The following is a 25,396-nucleotide window of genomic DNA, read 5'->3' as shown; positions in this document are numbered from 1 at the left end:
TTCCATTGTAGCTCTGGCTGTATGTTTAGGGTCTTTGTCCTGCTGGAAGGTGAACCTCCGCACCAGTCTCAAGTCTTTTGCAGACTCTAACAGGTTTTTTCTAAGATTGCCCTGTATTTGGCTCCACCCATCTTCCCACCAACTCTGACCAGCTTCCCTGTCCCTGCTGAAGAAAAGCATCTACACAAGATGATGCTGCCACCACCATGTTTAACGGTGGGGATGGTGTGTTCAGAATGATATGCAGTGTTAGTTTTCTACCACACATAGCGCTTTCCTTTTAGACCAAAATGTTCATTTTTGGTCTCATCTGACCAGAGCACCTACTTCCACATGTTTGCTGTGTCCCCCACATGGCTTTTAGCAAACTGCAAATGGGACTTCATATGGCTTTCTTTTAACAATGGCTTTCTTCTTTCCACAAAGGCCAGATTTGTGGAGTGCACGACTAATAGTTGTCCTGTGGACATATTTTCCCACCTGAGCTATGGATCTCAGCAGCTCCTCCAGAGTTTCCATGGGTCTCTTGGCTGTTTCTCTGATTAATGCTCTCCTTGCCCGGCCTGTCAGTTTAGGTGGACGGCCATGTCTTGGTAGGTTTGCAGTTGTGCCATACTCTTTCCATTTTTGGATATTGGGTTGAACAGTGCTCCATAAGATGTTCAAAGCTTGGGATATTTTTTTTAATAATTTAACTCTGCTTTAAACTTCTCCATAACTTTACCCTGACCTGTCTAGTGTGTTCCTTGGCCTTCATGGTGCTGTTTGTTCACTAAGGTTCTCTAACAAACCTCTGAGGGCTTCACAGAACAGCTGTATTTATACTGAGATTAAATTATACACAGGTGGACTCTATTTACTAATTAGGTGACTTCTGAAGGAAATTGGTTCCCTTAGATTTTAGTTAGGGGTAGCAGATAAAAGGGGGCTGAATACAAATGCACACCACACTTTTCAGATATGTTTTTGTAAAAAATGTTGAAAACCACTTATAATTGTTCTTCCACTTCACAATTATGTGCCATGTTGTGTTGGTTTATCACATAAAATCCTAATAAAATACATTTACATTTTTGGTTGTCACATGACAAAATGTGGAAAATTTCAAGGCACATTATACATAGGTTGTGTGGGCCAAGCAAGTTATTATTCATTTAAATCTCTTCTATATCCTCCTGAAGAAGTGATTGAGTGTCATGAAATGTGTAGAGGAATTCCGGCCCCACAGCAAGGATTTTTTGATAATTACATCCAGGATTGAAAGCAACCCGTGTTAATGGGGCAGGTAGATCGAAGTAACTTATTGATGCCTTGTTGTCCACTATGCAAAGGTTTGATATTGTTTACTTTCTAACAAACTTTAACAGGATTGTGTTCCTGGCTCCACATTATCCTCAAACTTCTACAACCGTCTGAGCTGCTGTCTCCCTGATAACAACTTCTCGACCCATAATGGTCTGGTAACCGCCCACAACAATCCACTAAATCTTTCCTTCCAAAAGTCAAGAATAACTTACTAACTTCTAAAAAATAGGACCACTACTTTTTATTAATACTATTAGACCTTTCTGCTGACTTTGATACAGCTGATCGCCTATTCCTCTTTAATAACTTCAACCCCTTGGCCTTCAAGACTCTGCTTTTTCCCAGTTTTCCTCCTACCTATCTATGCGCTTAGTGTGACCTGCAACCTCATCTTCACCTCTCCTCTTCTTATTTCTGTAAAGAGCCCTTAGGTTCTATCTGTGGACTCCTTCTATGCTCTATCTACACCTTTTCCCTTGGTTAGCTGATAGCCATCCATATATTTCAATGCTATTGCTATGCTGTTGACACTCAAATCTATCTCTCTACTCCTTAGCTTACCTCTTCAGTCTCCTTGCAGATCAATAATTTATAGCGTTGCACCTATACTGGTATCAGTGCCAATACTAAGCATTTGCACAAATGCTTTGATACTAAAACAGATACTTGTCAAGTTCTCCTTAGTGCGGGGCTGGTTTTAGTGCGATTTGTAAAAAGAGTCAGGTGCAAATTTTTAAAGTGTATGATACTGGAAATAGCACATAAACCGAACTAAAAATCATACCTGATTCGTTTTAAAAATGTAACGAGTAGTTGCAGGTTGGGATCAGGCAGAAGTGTAGTTTAGGAAAAAGCCAATGGTCTATGTCAATAATAAGTAGTAGCATAATATGGTAGCAGGGAAGACAATACTGGCTGAAGAGAGCACAATAATCTGGCAAATAGGAAGTGCAGAGACATGGCTTAAACCAGGAAGTTCATGGGAGAAGCAAAGAGTTCAGGGTTCAGCAGAAGTCAAGGCACAAGACAGGGTTGTCCAATGAATTGGACAGGGTGCTGTCCAGTGTCTCAGGTAGCTCAGAGAGAAGTGTCATTGCCACACAAATTGCCAGGTTCATGTCCAAGCCCTGACAAAGTGAGAAAAAGTATTAGTACTCATACTTGGTCTTAAAAAACTGGTATCGCTGCAACCCATTCCCTACTAATTTACTAACATATTAGCAAGAATATCACTCCACTTCCTAAAACTCAATCTTAATAAAACTGAGCTAATTTATCCCCCCTGCGACTTTTCCTTCCAGAGCCATAGCACTAGTATCTCTCCTCCCCCCCCCCCCCCCCCCCCCATCGCAGGCTGCAAGGTGTAATGCTGTATTCTGACCTATTATACCAGCCACACATCTAATTTCTATCCAAATCTTGCTGCTTTCACCTATGTTGAAATATGCCCCTTCTTAACCAATGACACCACCAGTCTACTAGTTAACTCACTTACTATTCCTCATCTCGAACACTGCAAATCTCTTCTTGTTGGCCTACCTCTACACAAACTATCATGAATTCTATTATGAATCCTACTCCCAGACACATTCACCTTACTAACCTTTCAATGTTCCTTGAAATCCCTCAACTCGTCCAGTGTATAAAATTCAAAATACTAACAACATACAAAGCAATCCACAACTCTGCCCTGAACAACATCAATGACTTTGTCTCAAAAATCCACCCAAACCATCCTCTACGTTCCTCCCAAGACTTCCTGCTATAATGCTCCCTTTTCACCTCTCCCCCAGTACTTCTCAAGAACCTCTGCTATCCTCTGGAACTCCCTGCCACAATCTCCCTGGCCATTTCCTACTCTGTTCACCTGTTCATATTTTCAAGGAATCCTATTTTGTCTCTACCTAAAAACAACTTTTACTTTCTCCTTCAATTCATCCCCTCACAGCTATTACTTTTTGTCTTGCTTGCCCATCCCTTTTTTATTGTAAGCTCCCACAAACATGGCCCTCCTGACCCTTTTGTTTAGTAACTGTACTGTCTCCCTTTATTTTGTAAAGTGCTGTACAAACTGTTGGCCCTATTTAACTACTTCCAGTCCAAGACTTTTCTAGCACTTTTTGTTCACATGTAACAATCAGTATTTTTAGCTAGAAAACTACTTAGAACCCCCAAACATTATATACAGTGCCTTGCGAAAGTATTCGGCCCCCTTGAACTTTGCAACCTTTTGCCACATTTCAGGCTTCAAACATAAAGATATAAAATTGTAATTTTTTGTGAAGAATCAACAACAAGTGGGACACAATCATGAAATGGAATGAAATTTATTGGATATTTCAAACTTTGTTAACAATTAAAAAACTGAAAAATTGGGCGTGAAAAATTATTCAGCCCCTTTACTTTCAGTGCAGCAAACTCTCTCCAGAAGTTCAGTGAGGATCTCTGAATGATCCAATGTTGACCTAAATGACTAATGATGATAAATAGAATCCACCTGTGTGTAATCAAGTCTCTGTATAAATGCACCTGCACTGTGATAGTCTCAGAGGTCCTTTTAAAGCGCAGAGAGCATCATGGAGAACAAGGAACACACCAGGTAGGTCCGAGATACTGTTGTGGAGAAGTTTAAAGCCGGATTTGGATACAAAAAGATTTCCCAAGCATTAAACATCCCAAGGAGCACTGTGCAAGCGATAATATTGAAATGGAAGGAGTATCAGACCACTGCAAATCTAAGAAGACCTGGCCGTCCCTCTAAACTTTCAGCTCATACAAGGAGAAGACTGATCAGAGATGCAGCCAAGAGGCCCATGATCACTCTGGATGAACTGCAGAGATCTACAGCTGAGGTGGGAGACTCTGTCCATAGGACAACAATCAGTCGTATACTGCACAAATCTGGCCTTTATGGAAGAGTGGCAAGAAGAAAGCCATTTCTTTAAGATATCCATAAAAAGTGTCATTTAAAGTTTGCCACAAGCCACCTGGGAGACACACCAAACAAGTGGAAAAAGGTGCTCTGGTCAGATGAGACCAAAATCGAACTTTTTGGCAACAATGCAAAACGTTATGTTTGGTGTAAAAGCAACACAGCTCATCACCCTAAACACACCATCCCCACTGTCAAACATGGTGGTGGCAGCATCATGGTTTGGGCCTGCTTTTCTTCAGCAGAGACAGGGAAGGTGGTTAAAATTGATGGGAAGATGGATGGAGCCAAATACAGGACCATTCTGGAAGAAAACCTGATGGAGTCTGCAAAAGACCTGAGACTGGGACGGAGATTTGTCTTCCAACAAGACAATGATCCACAACATAAAGCAAAATGTACAATGGAATGGTTCACAAATAAACATATTCAGGTGTTAGAACGGCCAAGTCAAAGTCCAGACCTGAATCCAATTGAGAATCTGCGGAAAGAACTGAAAACTGCTGTTAACAAACTCTCTTCATCCAACCTCACTGAGCTCGAGCTGTTTGCAAGGAGGAATGGGCAAAAATTTCAGTCTCTCGATGGGCAAAACTGATAGAGACATACCCCAAGCGACTTACAGCTGTAATCGCAGCAAAAGGTGGCGCTACAAAGTATTAACTAAAGGGGGCTGAATAATTTTACACGCCCAATTTTTCATGTTTGAAGCCTGAAATGTGGCAAAAGGTCGCAAAGTTCAAGGGGGCCGAATACTTTCGCAAGGCACTGTATTTTTTAAAGCAGAGGCCCTAGGGAATAAATTTAGGTTAAAGTGGGTTTTGCAATTTTTATGTCACACAGTATTTGCGCAGGGTTTTTCAGATGCAATATTGTGGGAAAAAATACACTTTTTTGAATTGTAATGCATAAAAACACAATACATAACCCAATTGTTTTGTACAATAAAAAAAATAAGTTATGCTGAGTAAATAGATACCAAACATGTCATGCTTCAAAATTGCGCATGCCCGTGCAACGGCGACAAACTACATACATTTTACTATCCATAGGTGAAACTTTAAAAGCCTTTACAGGTTACCATTTTAGATTTACAGAGGAGGTCTGGTGTTAGAATTACTGCCCATGGTCCGATGTTCAGGGTGATACCTCACACGGGTGGGACGATCGCTGTTTGCATACGTGCGGGACCAAATTGCACGTTCGTCTTTTTTTTAATTTTTACACTGTTGCTTTAATTTTATTTTCTTATTTTTTATCTTTTTTATTGTTGTCACAAGGAATTTAAACATCCTTGTAACAGCAATAGGCATGTGACAGGTCCACTTTATGGAAATAGCTGGGGTCTGTAGGACTCCAAATCCCTCCTCTGCACCTAAAAGCATTCAAAACACCAAGATTGATGTTTTTGAATGCTTTTGAATTTTAAAAAATGGCATTGATAGTTTCCGATTTAATGGGAAGTGATGCCATGTCATCGCTACCGGGTTACTGTTACGAACAGCCGATCAAATCTGATCCCGGCTTTACTGGATGAATGTTTGCTGTGTCCATCCATCAAGTCCTACTGCTTGTAATAGCAATTGAGCGGCTAGTTAACTGCTCTGTTTGCTATTACAAAAGAGCCTGCAGCTGGCTGTAAAAACAATACTGGAGTGAAGCCTGCAGCTGGACATGTACGTCACTGGACGGGAAGTAGTTAAATTCTGTATTATACACCTTAACATTTATCTTACAGAATATCTTAAATGTACCATTTCATAGACCTAGCTAAAATATGCATTATTCAGTCTGGAAAAAGTACAGTATCTCACAAAAGTGAGTACACCTCTCACATTTTTGTAAATATTTTATTATATCTTTTTATGTGACAACACTGAAGAAATTATACTTTGCCACAATGTAAAGTAGTGAGTGTATAGCTTGTATAACAGTGTAAATTTGCTGTCCCCTCAAAAAAACTCAACACACAGCCATTATTGTCTAAACCGCTGGCAACAAAAGTGAGTACACCCCTAAGTGAAAAATGTCCAAATTTGGCCCAATTATCAATTTTCCCTCCCTGGTGTCATGTGACTCGTTAGTGTTACAAGGTCTCAGGTGTGAATGGGGAGCAGGTGTGTTAAATGTGGTGTTATCGCTCTCACTCTCCCATACTGGTCACTGGAATTTCAACATGGCACCTCCTGGCAAAGAGCCCTGAAAAGATATATCAAATTTTGTACAAAAATGTGAGGGTTTTACTCACTTTTGTGAGATACTGTAGATACTACAAACCTTTTCCCAAGATTAGAATAAACACTATGATGTTGATCTTGTTACATAATTAATCATATAATTAGATCATGTCACATCAACTTATGTTATTATCATTACAATAATACCTTGCCAAAATAAATTTGTAAAAAATATTATGTTGCAGAGGTGTATAAACATGTGTAAACTATTGATTACATTAAAATGAGCAAATATTGAATCCAAAGCATGTTAGTATATCCTCCAGACATATTAGGTATGGGACTTTATAATGGATTTATTAATAAAGCCAAAACTCGTTAGTTTAAGGATGTATTTATAAAACATTCATTGCAAAAATGTGAGAAGCATTTGTGTAAGATGAACAAAATTTCTCTATTTTTGTGAGAAATAATGTCTGTATGGTCAGCTCCATCTAGTGGCCAAAATACAGTATAAGTTTCTGAAATATCTCATTTAGAAAACTATACCACATTTAGGCCACTAGATGGAGCTGATGATACAGGGATTAATTCCTGAATCAATGATACAGGACATAAAAAAATGACTGGGATATTTTTTTCAGCTTGCATGAATGCTTCTGACATTCTTGCAACAAATGTTTTATAAAAAGACCCTTCAGTGTTGCATAGAGTAGTGAGAAGTTACAACTAGAGATCGACCGATTACCGGCAACACTGATATATCGGGGGCCGATATGCACTTTCCCTGATATATCGGAATCGGCCTGTTGATTTGCCGATATTTTCATGACGTCCTCGCGTATGTTGCGCCACGCGCCTCCGCGCACTGGACAGCTCTTGGGCTGCCTCCCTCTGCCTCCTTAGTCCTTACAGTGTCTTTTACCCGCCGCTGCCACACTTGAGTCTGCATGCGGCACAGGCGGTCGGTCGGGAGAGTAGGGAGTTCTTCTACATTTAGTGAGTGCAGTGACCAACAGTCTGACACGTTCTGTATTCTGTTCTGTGATAATTGATAACAGTGACCAACAAAAAACACTCTCTCTGACACACGTTCTGTATCTGTTCTGTTCTCTTCTGTAACACAGCCGCCGCGGCCACCCACCCACCACCCACAGCTGCCCGGTGCCAGCCAGCAACCCAGTCCCACACAGTCCACAGTGTAGTGTACCAGCCAGCCAGCCACAGGCCCTGCCTGAGTCCTCCTCCTGAGTCCTGACTGTACCAGCTCTCCAGCTATAGGCCCTGGGCCTGTACGTGCTAGGCCAGCCACCACACAGGGTGCCAGCCAGCCAGCCACAAAAGGGTGCCTGCCAGCCAGCCACAAAAGGGTGCAAGCCAGCCACCAAAGCTTGATGACAGCCAGCCACCCACCCGGTGCCAGCCAGACAGCCACTACAGGTTGCCAGCCAGAGAGCCACCCACCACAGGGTGCCAGCCAGCCACCCACCACACAGTGCCTGCCAGCCAGACAGCCACCCACAACAGGGTGCCAGCCACTACAGGGAGCCAGCCAGCCAGCCACCACAGGGTGCCAGCCAGCCACCCACCACCACACGGTGCCTGCCAGCCAGCCAGGCAGCCACCCATAACAGGGTGCAAGCCACCACAGGGTGCCAGGCAGCCAGCCACCACAGGGTGCCAGCCAGCCACGCACCCACCACATGGTGCCTGCCATCCAGCCAGACAGCCACCCACAACAGGGTGCCAGCCACCACAGGGTGCCAGCCAGCCACCCACCCACCACATGATGCCTGCCAGCCAGCCAGCCAGCCAGCCAGAAAGTCACCCACAACAGAGTGCCAGCCAGCCACCACAGGGTGAAAAATTAAAAGTGTGGTCTGGGAGTATTTCTTTTCTCCATCGCCAGGAAAATCAGTAGCATTGTGCAACACATGCAAAAACAATGTGAGCATGGGATCAATAACTGCAAAAACCAAAAATACGTCTAATCTTTGGGCCCATCTAAGAGTTCATCCTCTTGAATTGTATAATGCAGCACAGAAAAATCAAAATGAATCACAAGGTGAATCATCCCTATCCCAGGCAACAATAACAGATATGTTTCAGAAAATAAACAGGTGGCAAAAATCAGATGGAAGATCCCAAATGCTGGACAGAGTAATCACAGAGATGATGGTCACTGATAACCAGCCATTTACAATGGTGTCTGACTCTGGATTTAAGCGGTTGATGTCCATAGTTGAGCCAAGGTACACACTGAAGAGTGACAAGTTTTATCGAATTGAAATGCTGCAAAAGATTCACCAAAAGGTCCTTGACAAAGTTAAGACTATGCTTCAACCAGAGAATGCTGGCAACTCACTTTCATTCACGACGGACTGCTGGTCAGGACAAACAGAATCACTAATGAGTCTTACATGCCACTACATTGACAGCGGATGGACAAGAAGGCATTTGGTGTTGAATACAAAAGTGATGCAAGGATCCCACACTGGGGAGTACATTAAAGAAAAGTTTCTAGGCATGCTAGAAAAATGGGGAATCAGCAAAGACCGAGTGATGCTTGTGCTGCGAGACAGTGGAGCGAACATGGTTAAAGGTATGAGACTTGCTGAAGTGTCAGACCTCGGTTGTATGGCACACACCCTCCAACTGGTGGTAAATGATGGTCTGTCACACCAGAAAGCTTTGCTGGACATTATTACCATGCTGAAGAAGTGCGAAGGCCATTTCCACCATTCTGTTCTTGCCAAGCAGCGACTGAGGTGCATTCAGGAAGACCTTGGCCTACCCAAAAACAACCTGATACAGGCTGTTCCAACACGATGGAACTCAATGCTACACATGTTATAGAGGATGCTGGAGCAGAAGTGAGCTCCCACCATATATTCTGGTGAATATGGACTTGGAGGACATTCTTGCCCTACTGCAGATCAATGGGACATAGTAGCCAACATTATAGAGACGCTCGTACCCATTGAGGAAGTGACACTGGAGGTGAGTCATTACGACTCATCTGTTTCCTCTGTGAACCCATGTGTGAGAGTCCTGAAGATGCTTCTTCAACAGAATGAAGGACCCAACACACGAGCCATCAAAGCATGTAGGCAGGCCATGAGGGACAGCCTCGCCAAAAGGTTTGAGAAGCATGAGGAGAATAAAACTGTTGTGCTTGCATGTCTTTTGGATCCTCTATACAAGAACCATCCTTTCTCTTCTGATGATGTATTGGCCAAGGCAAAGCAATGGCTGACAGAAGATATTCAACAGCAGGTGCAGGAGGTTCCTCCTGACGAAAAGAAAAGTCAAGGACAAGAAGAGAAGGTTTCTGATGTGGAAGAGCAGGATGCAGGAGAAAAATGTCCCATAAGACAACAGACAGAAGAGAAAATTAATCGTGGTCAAATAGATGCAATGTTCAGCGTTTTATTGGGGCCTCATGCAGAGGTTTCATCAGAATCGGCAATAATGAGCCTGGATGATGAACTTCATCTCTATTTGAAGGAACCAGTAGTTGACAGAAAGAATGATCCTCTTCAGTGGTGGAAAGAAAATGAGGCATGCTACAAAAGACTTGCTTCTCATGCTAGAAGATACCTTTCTGCTCTTCTTCCTCAGTACCAAGTGAGCGTGTTTTTAGTGAAGTGGCAGCAATTTATGAAAAGAAAAGAAGCCGTTTAACTGGTGAACATGCTGAAAAGTTATGCTTTCTGCATATAATATTGTTCTACTTAACTGGGAGTATTGATTTGAAAGTGTAGCTAGTCTATAGTACTGTATGTCCACCAGTCCACTGAGTCTGTCCAATCCACTGTATAGCTTTTGTCTATCTATTTTTTTCTAACAGTTTTGCACTGACTGCGCTGCAGTCAGTGCAAAAGTGATAAAAAAATGAAATAGACATAGACAGTGGATTGAAGTTGGATTGCCAGTGGACTACTGCTGCAGTAGAACGCTGCTCACTGCTGCAATAATTTTAAATCACTACTGCACTACTGCAGTGAGTGCCCTACTGCAGCGGTGGTACACAGTCCAATCCACTGTGTAACTGTTGCCTTGCTTTTCTTCTTGCAGTATTGCACTGACTGCGGTAGTTGCAGTGAGTGCCATACTGCAGTGAGTCCTCCACTGACTCCAGTCCAATCCATTGTGACATGTGTAGCTGTTTCCTTGCTTTTCTTCTAGCAGTATTGCACTCACTACATTAGTTGCAGTGAGTGCCATACTGCAGTGCAGGATAGTCCTCCACTGACTCCAGTCCAATCCATTGTGACATTAGTAGCTGTTGCCTTGCTTTTCTTCTAGCAGTATTGCACTGACTGCAGTAGTTGCAGTGAGTGCCATACTGCAGTGCAGAATGCAGATAGTCCTCCACTGACTCCAGTCCAATCCACTGTGACATGTGTAGCTGTTGCCTACTTGCCTTGCTTTTCTTCCAGCAGTATTGCACTGACTGCACTACAGTAGTTGCAGTGTGTGCCATACTGCACACAGAGGTAGTCCTCCACTGACTCAGAGTCCAGTCCAATCCACTGTGACATGTGTAGCTGTTGCCTTGCTCTTTTTATAGCAATTGTGCAGTGTGTATGTGTATTTTATTGTGTAGCTGTTGTTGTTGCCTAGTTTTTTTTCCTAGCAGTTTTGCACTGACTGCACTGCAGTAGGGAATTAAAAATTTTCTATTGCAGTGAGTGAGTACACTACTGCAGCACTTTATTATACATTAATGCACAATCAGATGATGTGAAATGCTAATGTCCAACTCCTTGCAATTGAAGTTTTGCTATCAGTTTTTATGCAGTTAAGGTGTGAAGAACGAGCACTTAATGTTAAAAATGTTAATAAAATAAAGATTAACATGTTTGTTAAGAGATTTGTGTCGAAATTTGTGTTTTATTGGGAAAATTTTACATGTGTGAAAATATCGGCCAATATCGGCCGATACCGATATGCAATCGGCAAAATATCGGTATCGGCAACGAAAAAATGGTTTTGGTCGATCACTAGTTACAACCCCTATGAGATTTTATTGCTGGAGACGTTCACTCTCACTATTGGTCCTGGTGACCATTAGTTACAAAAAGTGATAGGAAATCCAACATTTGTGAGTTGGCATATGGGACAGGTGGTAAGGGGAAATCTCCTAATGGGGAAACCTGTTCTCCTTTCAACTAAAAGTTTTTTCCTCTCTTTGAAGTGATTTCTGGCTACTATCTGATGTGTCTCTGGGACAGGAAGTAGGGGGAAATTTCCTTAATAGGGCACAGACAGCCAAAAAATTGACAGGGGTTCTAATCCTTCCTTTCCCCTTTAAAAAAAAGAAAAAAGAAAAAAAAAGTTCAGGCTTTACATAAACATTATGTTAATAGATGATTAAACTGATGATACAGAGCAGGGGTGGGGAACCTTTTTTCTGCCAAGGGCCATTTGGGTATTTATAAAATCATTCGGGGGGCCGTACAAAATTATCAACTTAAAAATGTGCCTGCTATATTTGGTTAAACATTTCATTAACTCACCCCTGATGTGATGGCTGCAACTGATTCTCTTTGGTAAGGTGTGTATTGCTGGTATTGATGATGTTGCTACTCGCAACTGGTTTTCCAGGTTTGCTTCAGTCAGTTTGGAGTGCAAGTGACTCTTTGTGGTGGTAAGTTTTGAAAAGAACTGCTGATGGGTACTGCTGGTTGGTACTGCTGGTGGGTATAGCTGGCTGGTACTTCTGGTGGGTACAGCTGGCTGGTACAGCTGGCTGGTACTGCTGTGGGTACTGCTGGCTCATGCTGGTACTGCTGGCTTGTACTGTGCTGTGGGTACTGCTGGCTGGTACTGCTGTGGGTATTGTTGGCTGGTACTGCTGTGGGTAGTGCTGGCTCAGGCTGGTATTTCTGTGGGTACTGCTGACTCAGGCTGGTACTGTGCTGTAGGTACTGCTGGCTGGTACTGCTGTGGGTATTGCTGGCTCAGGCTGGTACTGCTGGCTGGTACTGTGCTGTGGGTACTGCTGGCTCAGGCTGGTACTACTAGCTAGTGCTCCTGGCTGGTACTGCTGGCTCAGGCAGGTACTGCTGTGGGAACTGCTGACTCAGGCTAGTACTGCTGGCTGGTACTGTGCTGTAGGTACTGCTGGCTGGTACTGCTGTGGGTACTGCTGGTTCTGCTGTGGATACTTATAGCTCTGGCTGGTACTGCTGTGGGTACTGCTGGTTCTGCTGTGGGTATTGCTGGCTTTGGCTGGTACTGCTGGCTCTGGCTGGTACTGCTGTGGGTACTGCTGGCTCTGGCTGGCACTGCTGTGGGTACTGCTGGTTCTGCTGTGGGTACTGCTGGCTCTAGCTGGTACTGCTGGCTGGTACTGTGCTGTAGGTACTGCTGGCTGGTACTACTGTGGGTACTGCTGGTTCTGCTGTGGATACTGCTGGCTCTGGTTGGTACTGCTGTGGGTACTGCTGGTTCTGCTGTGGGTATTGCTGGCTTTGGCTGGTATTGCTGGCTCTGGCTAGTACTGCTGTGGGTACTGCTGGCTCTGGCTGGTACTGCTGTGGGTACTACTGGCTCTGCTGTGTGTACTGCTGGCTCTGGCTGGTACTGCTGGCTTTGGCTGATACTGCTGTTAGTACTGCTGGCTCTGGCTGGTACTGCTGGTTTCTGGCTGGTACTGTTGTCAGTACTGCTGGCTCTGGCTGGTACTGCTGTGGGTATTGCTGATTCTGGCTGGTACTGCTGTCTCTGGCTAGTACTGCTGGCTCTGGCTGGTCCCGCTGGCTCTGGCTGGTACTGCTGGCTCTAGCTAGTACTACTGGCTCTGGCTGGTACTGCTGGTTCTGGCTGGTACTGCTGGCTCTGGTGGGTACTGCTGGCTCTGGCAAGTACTGCTGGCTCTGGCTGGCGCTGATGGTTCTGGCTGGTACTGCTGGCTCTGGCTGGTACTGCTGGTTCTGGCTAGTACTGCTGGTTCTGGCTGGTACTGCTGGTTCTGGCTAGTACTGCTGGCTGTGGCTGGTACTGCTGGTTCTGGCTAGTACTGCTGGCTCTGGCTGGTACTGCTGGTTCTGGCTAGTACTGCTGGCTCTGGCTGGTACTGCTGGTTCTGGTTAGTACTGCTGGTTCTGGCTAGTACTGCTCGCTCTGGCTGGTACTGCTCGTTCTGGTTAGTACTGCTGGTTCTGGCTAGTACTGCTGGCTCTGGCTGGTACTGCTGGTTCTGGCTAGTACTGCTGGCTCTGGCTGGCCTGGTACTGCTGGTTCTGGCTAGTACTGCTGGTTCTGGCTAGTACTGCTGGTTCTGGCTGGTTCTACTGGCTCTGTCTGGTACTGCTGGTTCTGGCTGGCACTGGTGGCTCTGGCTGGTACTGCTGGTTCTGGCTGGTACTGCTGCCTCTGGCTGGTGCTGCTGGTTCTGGCTGGTACTGCTGGCTCTGGCTGGTTCTGCTGGTTCTGGCTGGTACTGCTGGCCCTGGCGGGTACTGCTGGCTCTGGCTAGTACTGCTGGCTCTGGCTGGTGCTGCTGGTTCTGTTTGGTACTGCTGGCTCTGGCTGGTACTGCTGGTTCTGGCTGGTACTGGTGGCTTTGGCTGGTACTGCAGATTCTGGCTGGTACTGCTGCCTCTAGGTGGTACTGCTGGTTCTGTCTGGTACTGCTGGTTCTGGCTGGTACTGCTGGTTCTGGCTGGTACTGCTGGCTCTGGCTGGTACTGCTGGTTCTGGCTAGTACTGCTGGTTCTGGCTGGTTCTACTGGCTCTGTCCGGTACTGCTGGTTCTGGCTGGTACTGGTGGCTCTGGCTGATACTGCTGGTTCTGGCTGGTACTGCTGCCTCTGGCTGGTACTGCTGGTTCTAGCTGGTACTGCTGGTTCTGGCTGGTACTGCTGCTTCTGGCTGGTACTGCTGCCTCTGGCTGGTACTGCTGGTTCTGGCTGGTACTGCTGTGTGTACTGCTGGTGGTAGATGCTGGCTAGGAGAAGTGTAGCGTCCAGTGGCGCCGTGCTGGAGGAAGAGGTGATGTTTCCTGTATTGGTCCTGTAAGGAGGAGTGCATTTTATATCACTCCGCCTGTGACTCACTCAGACTGTCAGAATGGAGCTGGAACTGCTCCATTCTGACAGAAGCATCGGCTCCGTTCTGACAGATCAGCTGAGAGACAGACTCAGCTGCACAGGGGCCGGACCAGATGACTATGTGGCGGGCCATAGGTTCCCCACCCCTGATATAGAGGTTCTGTAGAAAATCTAAAGCTGAATACATGTTTATAAGTTCTTTTTTATTTTATTGCATCCTACACATCAGAAATGCCCTCAACAATAAAATATAGGAAATACAATTAATGCCAAAATACTGTATATGCACTTCAGCAATATTACATTTCCAAGACCCATGTTTAAATACAATCTGTGTTGATATACTGAACAAGAATCCCCTTTTCTTCTCAGGCACAATGCACAGAACAAAGCACATTACTAGTTCCAATCACTCTTCCAAGTGTTGAAGTCAGAATTAAAGAATGGCAGAATATGACGGTGAGTAACGTCAATGATGGAGATAAGTTACCAAAATGATTTTGCATTTTGTTTTTCTTTTGCTAAATGTATTCACATGGTGGCCTCCAGTACCAATGTCATTTCTGACATGGAGATTGTAAACTGTAAATATCACTTCCATTTACTGTGAGGGAGATAGTAACAGAGTTAACATCCTAATCAAATATAACAACTGCTTCTAGCACAAGCCATTTAATAATTGAAAATAATTAATTTGAAGTCGTAAATACACTATATTACCAAAAATATTGGGACGCCTGCCTTTACACACACATGAACTTTAATGGCATCCCAGTCTTAGTCTGAAGGGTTCAATATTGAGTTGGCCCGCCGCCCACCCTTTGCAGCTGTAACAGCTTTAACTCTTCTGGGGAGGCTGTCCATAAGATTCAGGGTGTGTCTATGGGAATTTTTGACCACTGATGTTGGACGAGAAGGCCTGGCTCGCAGTCTGCACTGTAATTCATCCAAAAGGTGTTCAATCGTGTTGAGGTCAGGGCTCTGTGCAGGCCAGTCATTTCGTCCACACCAAACTCACTCATCCATGTCTTTATGGACCTTGTTTTGTGCACTGGTGTGCAGTCATATTAAAACAGGAGGGTTTCATCCCCAAACTGTTCCCACAAAGTGGGGAGCATGAAATTGTCCAAAATGTTTTGGTATGCTGACGCCTTAAGAGTTCCCTTTACTGGAACTAAGGGGCCATGCCCAAACCTTGAAAAACAACCCCACATCATAATCCTCTCTCCACCAAATGATTTAGACCAGTGCACAAAGCAAGGTCCATAAAGACATGGATGAGCGATTTTAAGGGGGAGGAACTTGACTGGTTTGCACAGAGTCCTGACCTCAACCTGATAGAACACTTTTCGGATGAATTACAGTGCAGACTGCGAGCCAGGCCTTCTTGTCCACTGCCAGCCAGGCCTTCGGGGGGTTTCCGGTGTGCCGAGAACCAGCGGAGAGGGAGAGGGGTTCAATCCCAGGAAAGCCTACACAGGTCATGAGTACTGAGGATTGCCCCTGGGGGTCTGCCTGGAGAGTTAGAGGAGACCACTCTGGAGGAGGATCTGGGATCCAGTGTCAGCTAGCTGTAAAGGGGGTACCTAGGTTGAGGACCCAGAAGTAACAGAGGGGGTACATAGTCAGTGGACCCTGAAGAGCTAACAGTGTAAAGGTGCTGATAAAAGTGCATTTTTAACCACATATGTACTAGGGATAGACCGATTATCGGCAAGGCCAATATATCGGTGGCCGATATGCACTTTCCCCCGATATATTGGTATCGGCTCTGGAACTGGCCTATATTGCCGATATTTTTGTGAAGTCATTCTGACTTCTTAGGCCGCCTCCCTCGCCTTGGACAGCCTCGTCTGGAGTCAGGACTAGTCTCGCGGGAGTGTATCACAGCCATACACCCACCCAGAGCAGCCCGGTGCCAGCCAGCCACCCACATCCACAGGCCCTGTACCAGCCACCCACAGGCCCTGTACCAGCCAGCCACAGGCCCTGTACCAGCCAGCCCAAGGCACTGTACCAGCGAGCCAGCCAGCTACCCACAGGCCCTGTACCAGCCAGCCAGCCACCCACAGGCCCTGTACCAGCCAGCCAGCAACCCACAGGCCATGTACCAGCCAGCTACAGGTCATTTACCAGCCAGCCACCTACAGGTCCTGTACCAGCCAGCCACCCACAGCCCCTGTGCCAGCCACCCACCCACCACAGGGTGCCAGACAGCCAGCCACCCACCACAGGGTGCCAGACAGCCAGCCACCCACCACCCACAGACCATGTACCAGCAAGCCACAGGCACTGTACCAGCCAGCCGCCCACAGGCCCTGTACCAGCCAGCCACCCTCAGCCCCTGTGCCAGCCAACCACCCACCACAGGGTTCCAGCCAGCCACCCACCCACCACAGGGTGCCAGACAGCCAGACAGCCGTCACAGGGTGCCAGCCAGCCAGCCATCCACCACAGGGTGCCAGCAAGCAGCCAGCCATCCACCACAGGGTTCCAGCAAGCCAGCCATCCACCACAGGGTGCCAGACAGCCAGCCACCCACCACAGGGTTCCAGACAGCCAGCCACCCACCACAGGGTGCCAGCCAGCCACCCACCACAGGGTGCCAGCAAACCAGCCATTAAGCATTAAACAAAAATTAACATGTTCAGTACCAGATTTGTGTTAAAAATTGCCTTTATTTTTCAAAACTTTAAATGTACAAAATATCGGCCCATATCGGCCGATACCGATACGTTGTGACCAAAATAGCGGTATTGGCCCTGAAAAAAACATATTGGTCTATCCCTAATATCTACCTGTACGTTGGCTTGAAGAAGTGGTTGTACCGGGATGATACCTGCAGCTGCAGTACCGTTTTGTTTAGAGCCGGTGGTCGGCATTCTGGTGAGAACAATCGATGCGGCTCAGCAGCCACTCGGCCGTTATACCAGCGAGTGGGAAGGGATGTTCCCCCTTCCCGCTGCCTTCTGCCGCTCTGCCAGGGTCTCCCGTCCCACCGGGAGACCCGAGCAACCAGCCGGCATATCCACTAGCTGGTTAGAGTCCCAAACAAAGCTGAATTCGGCATTGATTGGGTATGTGATCAAGTAACCCGGAAGCAACGTCTCAATGTCTATTCCAATCTACTCAGCTGCCAATGGCACCGATTTAAAAAAACTGACAGTATTCATAAATGCAGATTTCAGCGTTTAAATACTTTGAAGTGCAGTGGAGGGGTTTGGGGTCCCTCCATAAAGAGTACCTGTGACTGCCTATTACTGTCACAAGGGATGTTTACATTCCTTGTAACAGTAATAAAAGTGATCTTTTTTTTTTTTTTAAGGTAACATTGATAAAAATAAAAAATAAAATAAAATAAAATAAATAGGAAAAAAAATGTTTAAAGCGCCCCCATCCCGGTGAGCTTGCGCCCGCAAATGTAAACGGTGTTCAAATCACACATGTGAGGTATTTTCGCGATTTTCAGAGCGAGAGCGATAATTCTATCAAAAGATCTCCTCATGAACTCTAAACTGGTAACCGTTAAAAATGTTTAAAGTGTCCCCTTTGGAGATTTTTAAGTACCAATGTTTGTCGCCATTCCATGAGTGTGCGCAATTTTAAACCGTAACCTATTAGGTATCTGTTTACTCGGCATGACATTATCTTTCACAATATACAAAAAAATTGGGCTAACTTTACTGTTTAGTTTTTTTTTTAATTCAGTGAAGTGTATTTTTTTTTAAAAATTGTGTTTAACTGCTTGCCGACCGCCCACAGTATATTTACTGCGGCAGTCAGCCCCTCCTGGGCATCTCACCCAGGAGCCTGCCGGGGGTGAGCGCACACCGCCGGAGGCACGCTCCCGCCCCCGCTCGTTCACGGGCATCCCCGCGCGAGTGACCGGCGGCTCCGATGTCCGCCGGCCACTCGCGATCTCCCGCTGGAGAGGGAGAAAGGCAGGCGGCTGATGTAAACACAGCCGTCTGTCATTCTCCCTGATGTAAGAACAGAGATCATACGATCCTGCTATGTAGGATCATATGTCTCTGTGGTTACATCACAAGCCACGCCCCTTTACAGTTAGAATAACGCCCCTAGGGACACACTTAACCCCTTGATCACTGATAAAGTTAACCCCTTCCCTGTCAGTGTCATTTTTACAGTAACAGTTCATATGTATAGCACTGATTACTGTAGTAATGTCACTGGTACCCCCAAAAGTGTCAAAAATGTTAGTCAGGGGTCCGATCTGTCCGCCGCAATGTCACAGTCCCGCAAAAAAAAAATCGCAGATCGCCGCCATTACTAGTTAAAAAAAAAAAACAATAAAAATGACATAAATCTTTCCCTTAGTTAGTAAACGCAATAACTTTTGCGCAAACCAATCAAAATACGCTTAGTGTAATTTTTTTTACCAAAAATATGTAGCAAAAAACAAATTGGCCTAAAATGTTAAAAAATTTTGATTTTTACATTTTTTTGGGGAATTTCATATAAAAAATGTGAAAAATATTGTTATTTTTTCAAAATTGACGCTCTTATTTTGTTTATAGCGCAAAAAATAAAAATCGCACATGTGATCAAATACCACCAAAAGAAAGCTCTGTTTGTGGGAAAAAAAGGACGTCAATTATATTTGGGTATAGCATCGCACGACCGCGCAATTGTCCATTAAAGTCACGCAGTGCCGAATCGCAAAATAGGCCCTGGTCTTTGAGCAGGAAAATCCTCTGGGGCTTAAGTGGTTAAAAGGCCACTGCGCAAATACCTTGTGACAAAAAATATTTCAACGACCACTATTTTATTCTCCAGAGACTTTGCTAAAAAAAATATATACATAAATAATGTTTGGGGGTTCTAAGTAATTTTATAGCAAAAAATACTGATTTTACCTTGTAAACAACAAGTGTCAGAAATAGGCCTGGTCCTTAAGCGGTTAAAATATAACTCAATGTCGAGCTCTTTCCAATATTTTTGTTTTGCCCGGCACAATTGCTATAATACAAAAAATATAAAATATGTGTAAATGCTGTATAGTGCTTGCTCAGCTGCTAATGACAGGGAGGTTTCAGGCATCAGTCTGATTACCAAGCATTACAACCTTCAGAAGGCAAATTTGTTGTGCGGCAAATGGGCATTGCATCAAAAGTTTTCTTTTCAACATTCAACACGCTAAAAACAATCTCTTTAACTGTATGGGTTATGGTTGGTTTCTGTGATGTATACAGCAGTGCTTTGATGATCAGTTCATTTGTATCCAAATATTGATATTTAAACAAGTATTTATCATTACTGATGATTTTCATGAGAATATGCACCACTAAATATTGCCATTGCTATCATTGCTCTTTCATTTTGCAGGCATCTCAACGGGGGACTGAGGTCTTCTCACACCTGAAACATATTCTGAATGTCACACAAGATATGAATACTACAGAGTGTTTTTCCAAACAGATAAAGAAACTTAGGCATAGTGTAAGAGAAATTCAAGGTCTTGTACATAAAGCATGGAGGTATGCAAACAACAACACTAATCTAAATCCAGAAGCAAATAATGGTTCGCACCATTTGGTAACCAGCAACTCTTCTGACATTACGGACATCTTTCAAAGATTTTCCAAACTGCTTCAGGGTAAAGTGACTTTTCTTATGCAGACCCTAAGAAAAGGCAACTGTAGATGATTCCTAGTGAACCATATATAACACTGGCACCTGGATATACCTATGGAGTCTGCAGACTGGAACTAACATAAGGACACACAATTGCAGCTGCTCATAAGGATTCTTACTTACATCATCAACTGTAAAAAAAAAAAAAAAACTGTTGACTGAATTTAGCCATGAAGTTCAACCTCAAGCTAGTAATATTGTCTTCAAGGAACAATAAATGAAATAAAAAATATAAACTGCTATAGTACTTTTTTAGTAAAGTTGGGTGTTGTATTACATACCAAGAAATGGCATATAAACTGGCTAAAGTCACAGCCATTAAAAAAACATCATGTATTACCTGGAAGGTATAAGTTCCTATTAACAGACAATGTCCTATAAACAATCTTTACAGAAAACGGTTGCCAGCAATGTGGCTACTTGAGATATCCAGCAGTTTCTAGTTCCATGTTAAACGATCTGGAATTTTACAGATGCCTCTTGGAAATGGATTTATTTCTAACATTACAGAGAAAACCTTGTATGGATGCAAAGCATTAGTGATCCTCCCATCAACAGGTTTAATACTATGGTCATAACAAGCAGATATTCTGCAGTGGTTCCATTGACACACACACAAAGAAGACTATGGTGATGTGCTGTCAGTTGTATTCAAGAAGACTATGTTGGAATGCATTTAAAATTGACATGTATTTAATGAGAATACCTAAGTTATTATTACATGACAAAAATGTGTTTTTGCTATGAATTGTTAACACTGTAGTTAAAAAAGTTTGCGTCCATGAGAATTGCATTTCATTCAACCACTTAAATGTCATGGTAGCAAATGGAACAGTATAAATAAAAACATACATTACTGTAAATGAAAGAAGTGTCCAGATTAACATGCAATAACTCCAATGCATGGTTTGACTGGAATCCGCTGCGTTTGTGGTTTTGGTGGACCTGGGGAAGTTCTGATAGTAGGGAAAAGGCTTGCACTTGTGTGAAAAGAACAGGATACGGAATAGGAGCTAAGAAAAGGCAAAAAGAGAACTGGGGAAGGTGAGGTGCAAAAAAAAAAATATGGAGAGATTTGTAGAACAAGGCAAGACTTAGAATGGAGTGCACAGAAAATATGAATCTAAGGTTAGGTGGTAAAAAGTGGACTGCACTGACTGCAACTGTGCTGAGAGATACAGAGACTCTGATACATATAATGAACAGTGAGGATAGATGGATAGGGAACATCATGAAGAGCATCTTCTGCTCACCTATTTGGTGCCCTAGGCAAGACCAGTTAATAGCACCCCCCCCCCAAAAAAAAACTATATTAACAATGATAATACCGTTATATTAAAAAAAATCATATGATTTGCAGTCAAACTACTGTTAAATTCTAGTGTCGGCGAACAGGTCCCGATATAAAGAGGCTCTTCATCTCTGTATCTTCAGCCCGATGAAAGAGCGCTCCTGCCCAAAGACGGCACAGATTGCACTGATTCCAAGGACGTCACCCCACTTACGCTGCAGGCCACGTGTGCACTCCAGTGCCATCTTAAAAAGTGTCTGGACAGCTTTCCTAAACTCTCTGCCACGTGGCAGCAGGCCCTGGTGGCTCCTCCACAGATAATTCTGCACAGCATCCAGGACCTATACCTTTCTGATAAGCCTATTATCTACCTTGTTTTGTGGATTGCTATTTGGCATCTTTTGTCAAATAAAAGATTATTACAGTATACACTTGGAGGTGCCTTTCCCCTTTGTTTTTTGTAAACCAGAGGCTGTGGCTGCGCCCTAGGTGGCTGCGCCCTAGGTGGCTGCCTAGTTTACCTAGTGGTAGCACCGGCCATGAAGAGCATAAGAAGTATGAGCAGAAAGGTAGGATGAGATAGAAAACTACACTAGTGATAAGAAAGGTTGCTGCAGTGGGTTGAACCAGGTAAGATCATGTGTTATATTATTCCTGCATTTTTTGCATATGTTTTGACCTAGGTTCATAAATTCTCTTTGGCCAACAAAGTATATGCTTTGCAGAGATACTGTTTGTAAACTAACTGACACACCAACTTGACAGTGTGCAAATATAATGTTGTTTAGGGGGAAAGGTTGCAGTGATACCTACACATATGCACCACACAAACACCTGCCGCTAAAAAGGAATCACAGATGTACTTCATTAAGCATGTGAAAAAAATGGCAGTTGGGCTCCACCACGTTTCTCCTTCACATGCACCGCTCATAATGGAGTCTTATTAGGGTACACCTGTTTTCTCCATTTCAAAAAGAGGGATGATGACAGGATGGAAGCTTTGCAGGGGTGAAAACACTGATAAACCATTCCATGATCTCATATCGAGTGGTGCACTTTGGCCACTGGGTGGAGCTCAAGATAAAGATTAACAACACCGACATCAGACATATTTAAAACCTAAGATGAAGGCATGCCAACCTGATTTTCCACATTCTCTAAAAGTTATAAGCACCTATCTGTCATAAGAAAACCCTCATCTGAAAGTGCAATCTATCTTGAAATGCCACCAGTGAATTTATGCTTGTTTACCATCTGAGCTATTTGAATGTATCTTGCTATACCATGAACTCAGGTGCCTTATCTGATATGCAGTATATGGATGATAACCTGCAACCATTTGGGCATTGTGTAAAACAAACATTTTTATGTTGGTTTACTCTTTCTGTACAAAATCCAATAAAAACTATTAAAAAAGAAAAAAAACGCCGCCAGCAGAATCACTTGGCCTTGGGAAAGCAGACAGTCTTGTAGCAGTAAATCCTGATATGAGTGCATCAGAAGAAGGCCTGGTATTTATGTGGCTGCAAAACATTTTTTTCTTTGTTCTGCTCATTACTGGCATGTGTGCCTTATATATGGTATGATTAGTGACCTGTTTGTTTTTTCTACCTGATTTACTGGATGGCAGTTGCCACTGTTACATGTGGCAAATACACACGCCTCCTTTATTCTCACTTTTGGAGACAGATGAGTGGCATAATACTACGTACCAAATATATCCCTCTCACTGCATCTTACTGCTGGTTGAATTCCCCATACTAACTGAACCATTTAAGTCAGCGATAAGGTCAAGTAACTTGGCGGCTATGATTATCCCTACTGCACCTTGCATTCAGTAAGGGTTTGCCTCTTTGAACTCCCACACAAATACAACTTGAACACGTCAATGCCTATGGCACCTTATTCACTTGCTATGGCTCTTACTGGACATGTATTCTTCCAACACAGCTCTCTTTTCCTAACTGTTCTGTTGACCCGACTGTCAGGTACACAACCTTAGTTTATAATTGATGTGATTCCCAATATTTTATATATGCATGCTGTTTTTGCCTCCCTTTCACCTACAACCCCCCCCCCCCTTTTTTTTTAATTGCTTCTCTTACCTATTAACTTGAATGCTTTGTAACAATTTGCTGCTGCTTTCTGATATTGAAGGATGCTGTTATTTTCTCCCCTGCATGGGATCGTAGACAGTATTTATTCCATATAATATCCTTCAATAATACAATTAATGATAGTAAAAAAAAAACACTACACATACCTTTAATGGATCTAAATTGGCCGCGGCCCTTTATTATTGGCAATAAATTAAATAATTCATCTTATATTCCAATTTCATAACACACGTTTACATTCTTTTCTGATCACCAAATAATATCACACCAAACCAAATTATTATTGTAAGGAAAAAAGGAAGTAACCGCGCTATAGGTAAATTAAATAAGAAAAAAGCTGCGACTTCAAGTGTGACCACACCCTTAAATTTCAATTATAACAAAAAATCGCGCTAAGTGAGATGGAACTAATTAAAGTCCAGAAAATATTCAATAATGTCCAATATTCCACATTATGAATGTTGTGAAGTTAAAAAAAAGTGTTGTCAATCCAAATTCCCTCTAGGTAATGCGCTTACCCGAACATGGAATAATTAAAGCCCAGAATCCAGACTGGCAAACTTGGTGACGTGGTGGATATCCTTAGATGAACCTCCGGATATTGGATATGTGAAATCATAAAAAGTAGAAAAACGCCATAGCATAAAATCCCACAAATAAAAAATGAAGTGCTAGTATTATTGAATCACCAGGGGTGTGTTAAACTGTAATGGTAAAAGTGAAAACAAAAGTGAACGAATCCGCCACCAGCATTAGTACTGCTTACCAGAAATAAATGTATTAATAGCAATACATGGTAGAAACAGAGCCAAAGCCAGGAATAATAGGAGGAGTTCTTCACCAGAAGGAGAAAACCACCAGATGTTATCCATCACTGATAGGTCAGTCCCTTATCAGACTGAGTGCAAAAAGGTCTTTAGAAGAGTAAATGAATTCCACCCCAAAGATCCGGCACACCAACACCTCCAAGCCTCTTACCAAATGCAAATAGCTAGCAAGTATTGGATAACGTGGATGGCTGGACCTCCAAATCCCCACAGGAACATATGAAGCAGATCAAACTCCAACTTGGTTAACACAGAGGGTAAGTGTTGAATCCCTTTAGAAGCTCAATGGTGGTTGGTCCCCGGACCCGCCAGGAGTGGGGAAAACTATCCGGTCCCGGATCCTCTGAGACAGGAAGTCGAGTGAAGTGCATCGTGCATTCTGGTGAAGAACTCCTCCTATTATTCCTGGCTTTGGCTCTGTTTCTACCATGTATTGCTATTAATACATTTATTTCTCGTAAGCAGTACTAATGCTGGTGGCGGATTCGTTCACTTTTGTTTTCACCATTACCATTACAGTTTAACACACCACTGGTGATTCATTAATAATAGCACTTCATTTTTTATTTGTGGGATTTTATGCTATGGCGTTTTTCTATTTTTTATGATTTCACATATCCAATATCCGGAGGTTCGTCTAAGGATATCCACCAAGTCACCAAGTTTGCCGGTCTGGATTCTGGGTTTTAATTATTCCATGTTCGGGTAAGTGCATTACCTAGAGGGAACTTGGATTGACAACACTTTTTTTCAAATTATTATTGTATCATTTTACACACATATATGAAAACTATATCTGATAACTTTAAAGCCCAAGTTATAACTATTTAAACCAGAAACTGTCCCCTTTCAATTGCAGAAAGGGATGGATGCCAAACAATAAGGACTGTGGCAAGGGAGGGAGGGTGGGAAGCTTCTTCTTCTACTGCTGACTGCCGACTGACATTTTTCATTTAAATAGCTACTAGTAGCTCGTGCCATGGCAGTTATGATCATGTAACCTCTTGACTGATTACATTTAAACATTTTAAA

At 43.6% G+C, this 25,396-nt stretch overlaps 1 protein-coding gene across 1 annotated transcript in view; it reads left to right on the top strand.

The window, feature by feature from the left end:
* LOC309549550 (erythropoietin-like) overlaps nucleotides 1–20,360 on the top strand; it is a 53,511-nt gene extending 33,151 nt beyond the window's left edge. The window contains exons 3-4 of the mRNA XM_082249907.1: nucleotides 14,847–14,933; nucleotides 19,821–20,360. Coding sequence (XP_082106033.1) covers nucleotides 14,847–14,933; nucleotides 19,821–20,141 — 408 coding nt within the window. The 3' untranslated portion in view covers nucleotides 20,142–20,360. The remainder of the gene's footprint in view (nucleotides 1–14,846; nucleotides 14,934–19,820) is intronic.
* The last annotated feature ends 5,036 nt before the right edge of the window (nucleotides 20,361–25,396 follow it).

The sequence above is a fragment of the Pelophylax lessonae genome (assembly GCF_965119305.1).
Source record: "Pelophylax lessonae genome assembly, chromosome: 3".
NCBI lineage: Eukaryota > Metazoa > Chordata > Amphibia > Anura > Ranidae > Pelophylax > Pelophylax lessonae.
Note: the sequence above shows the minus strand (reverse complement) of the source record. Positions and strands in the feature narration are given on the sequence as shown.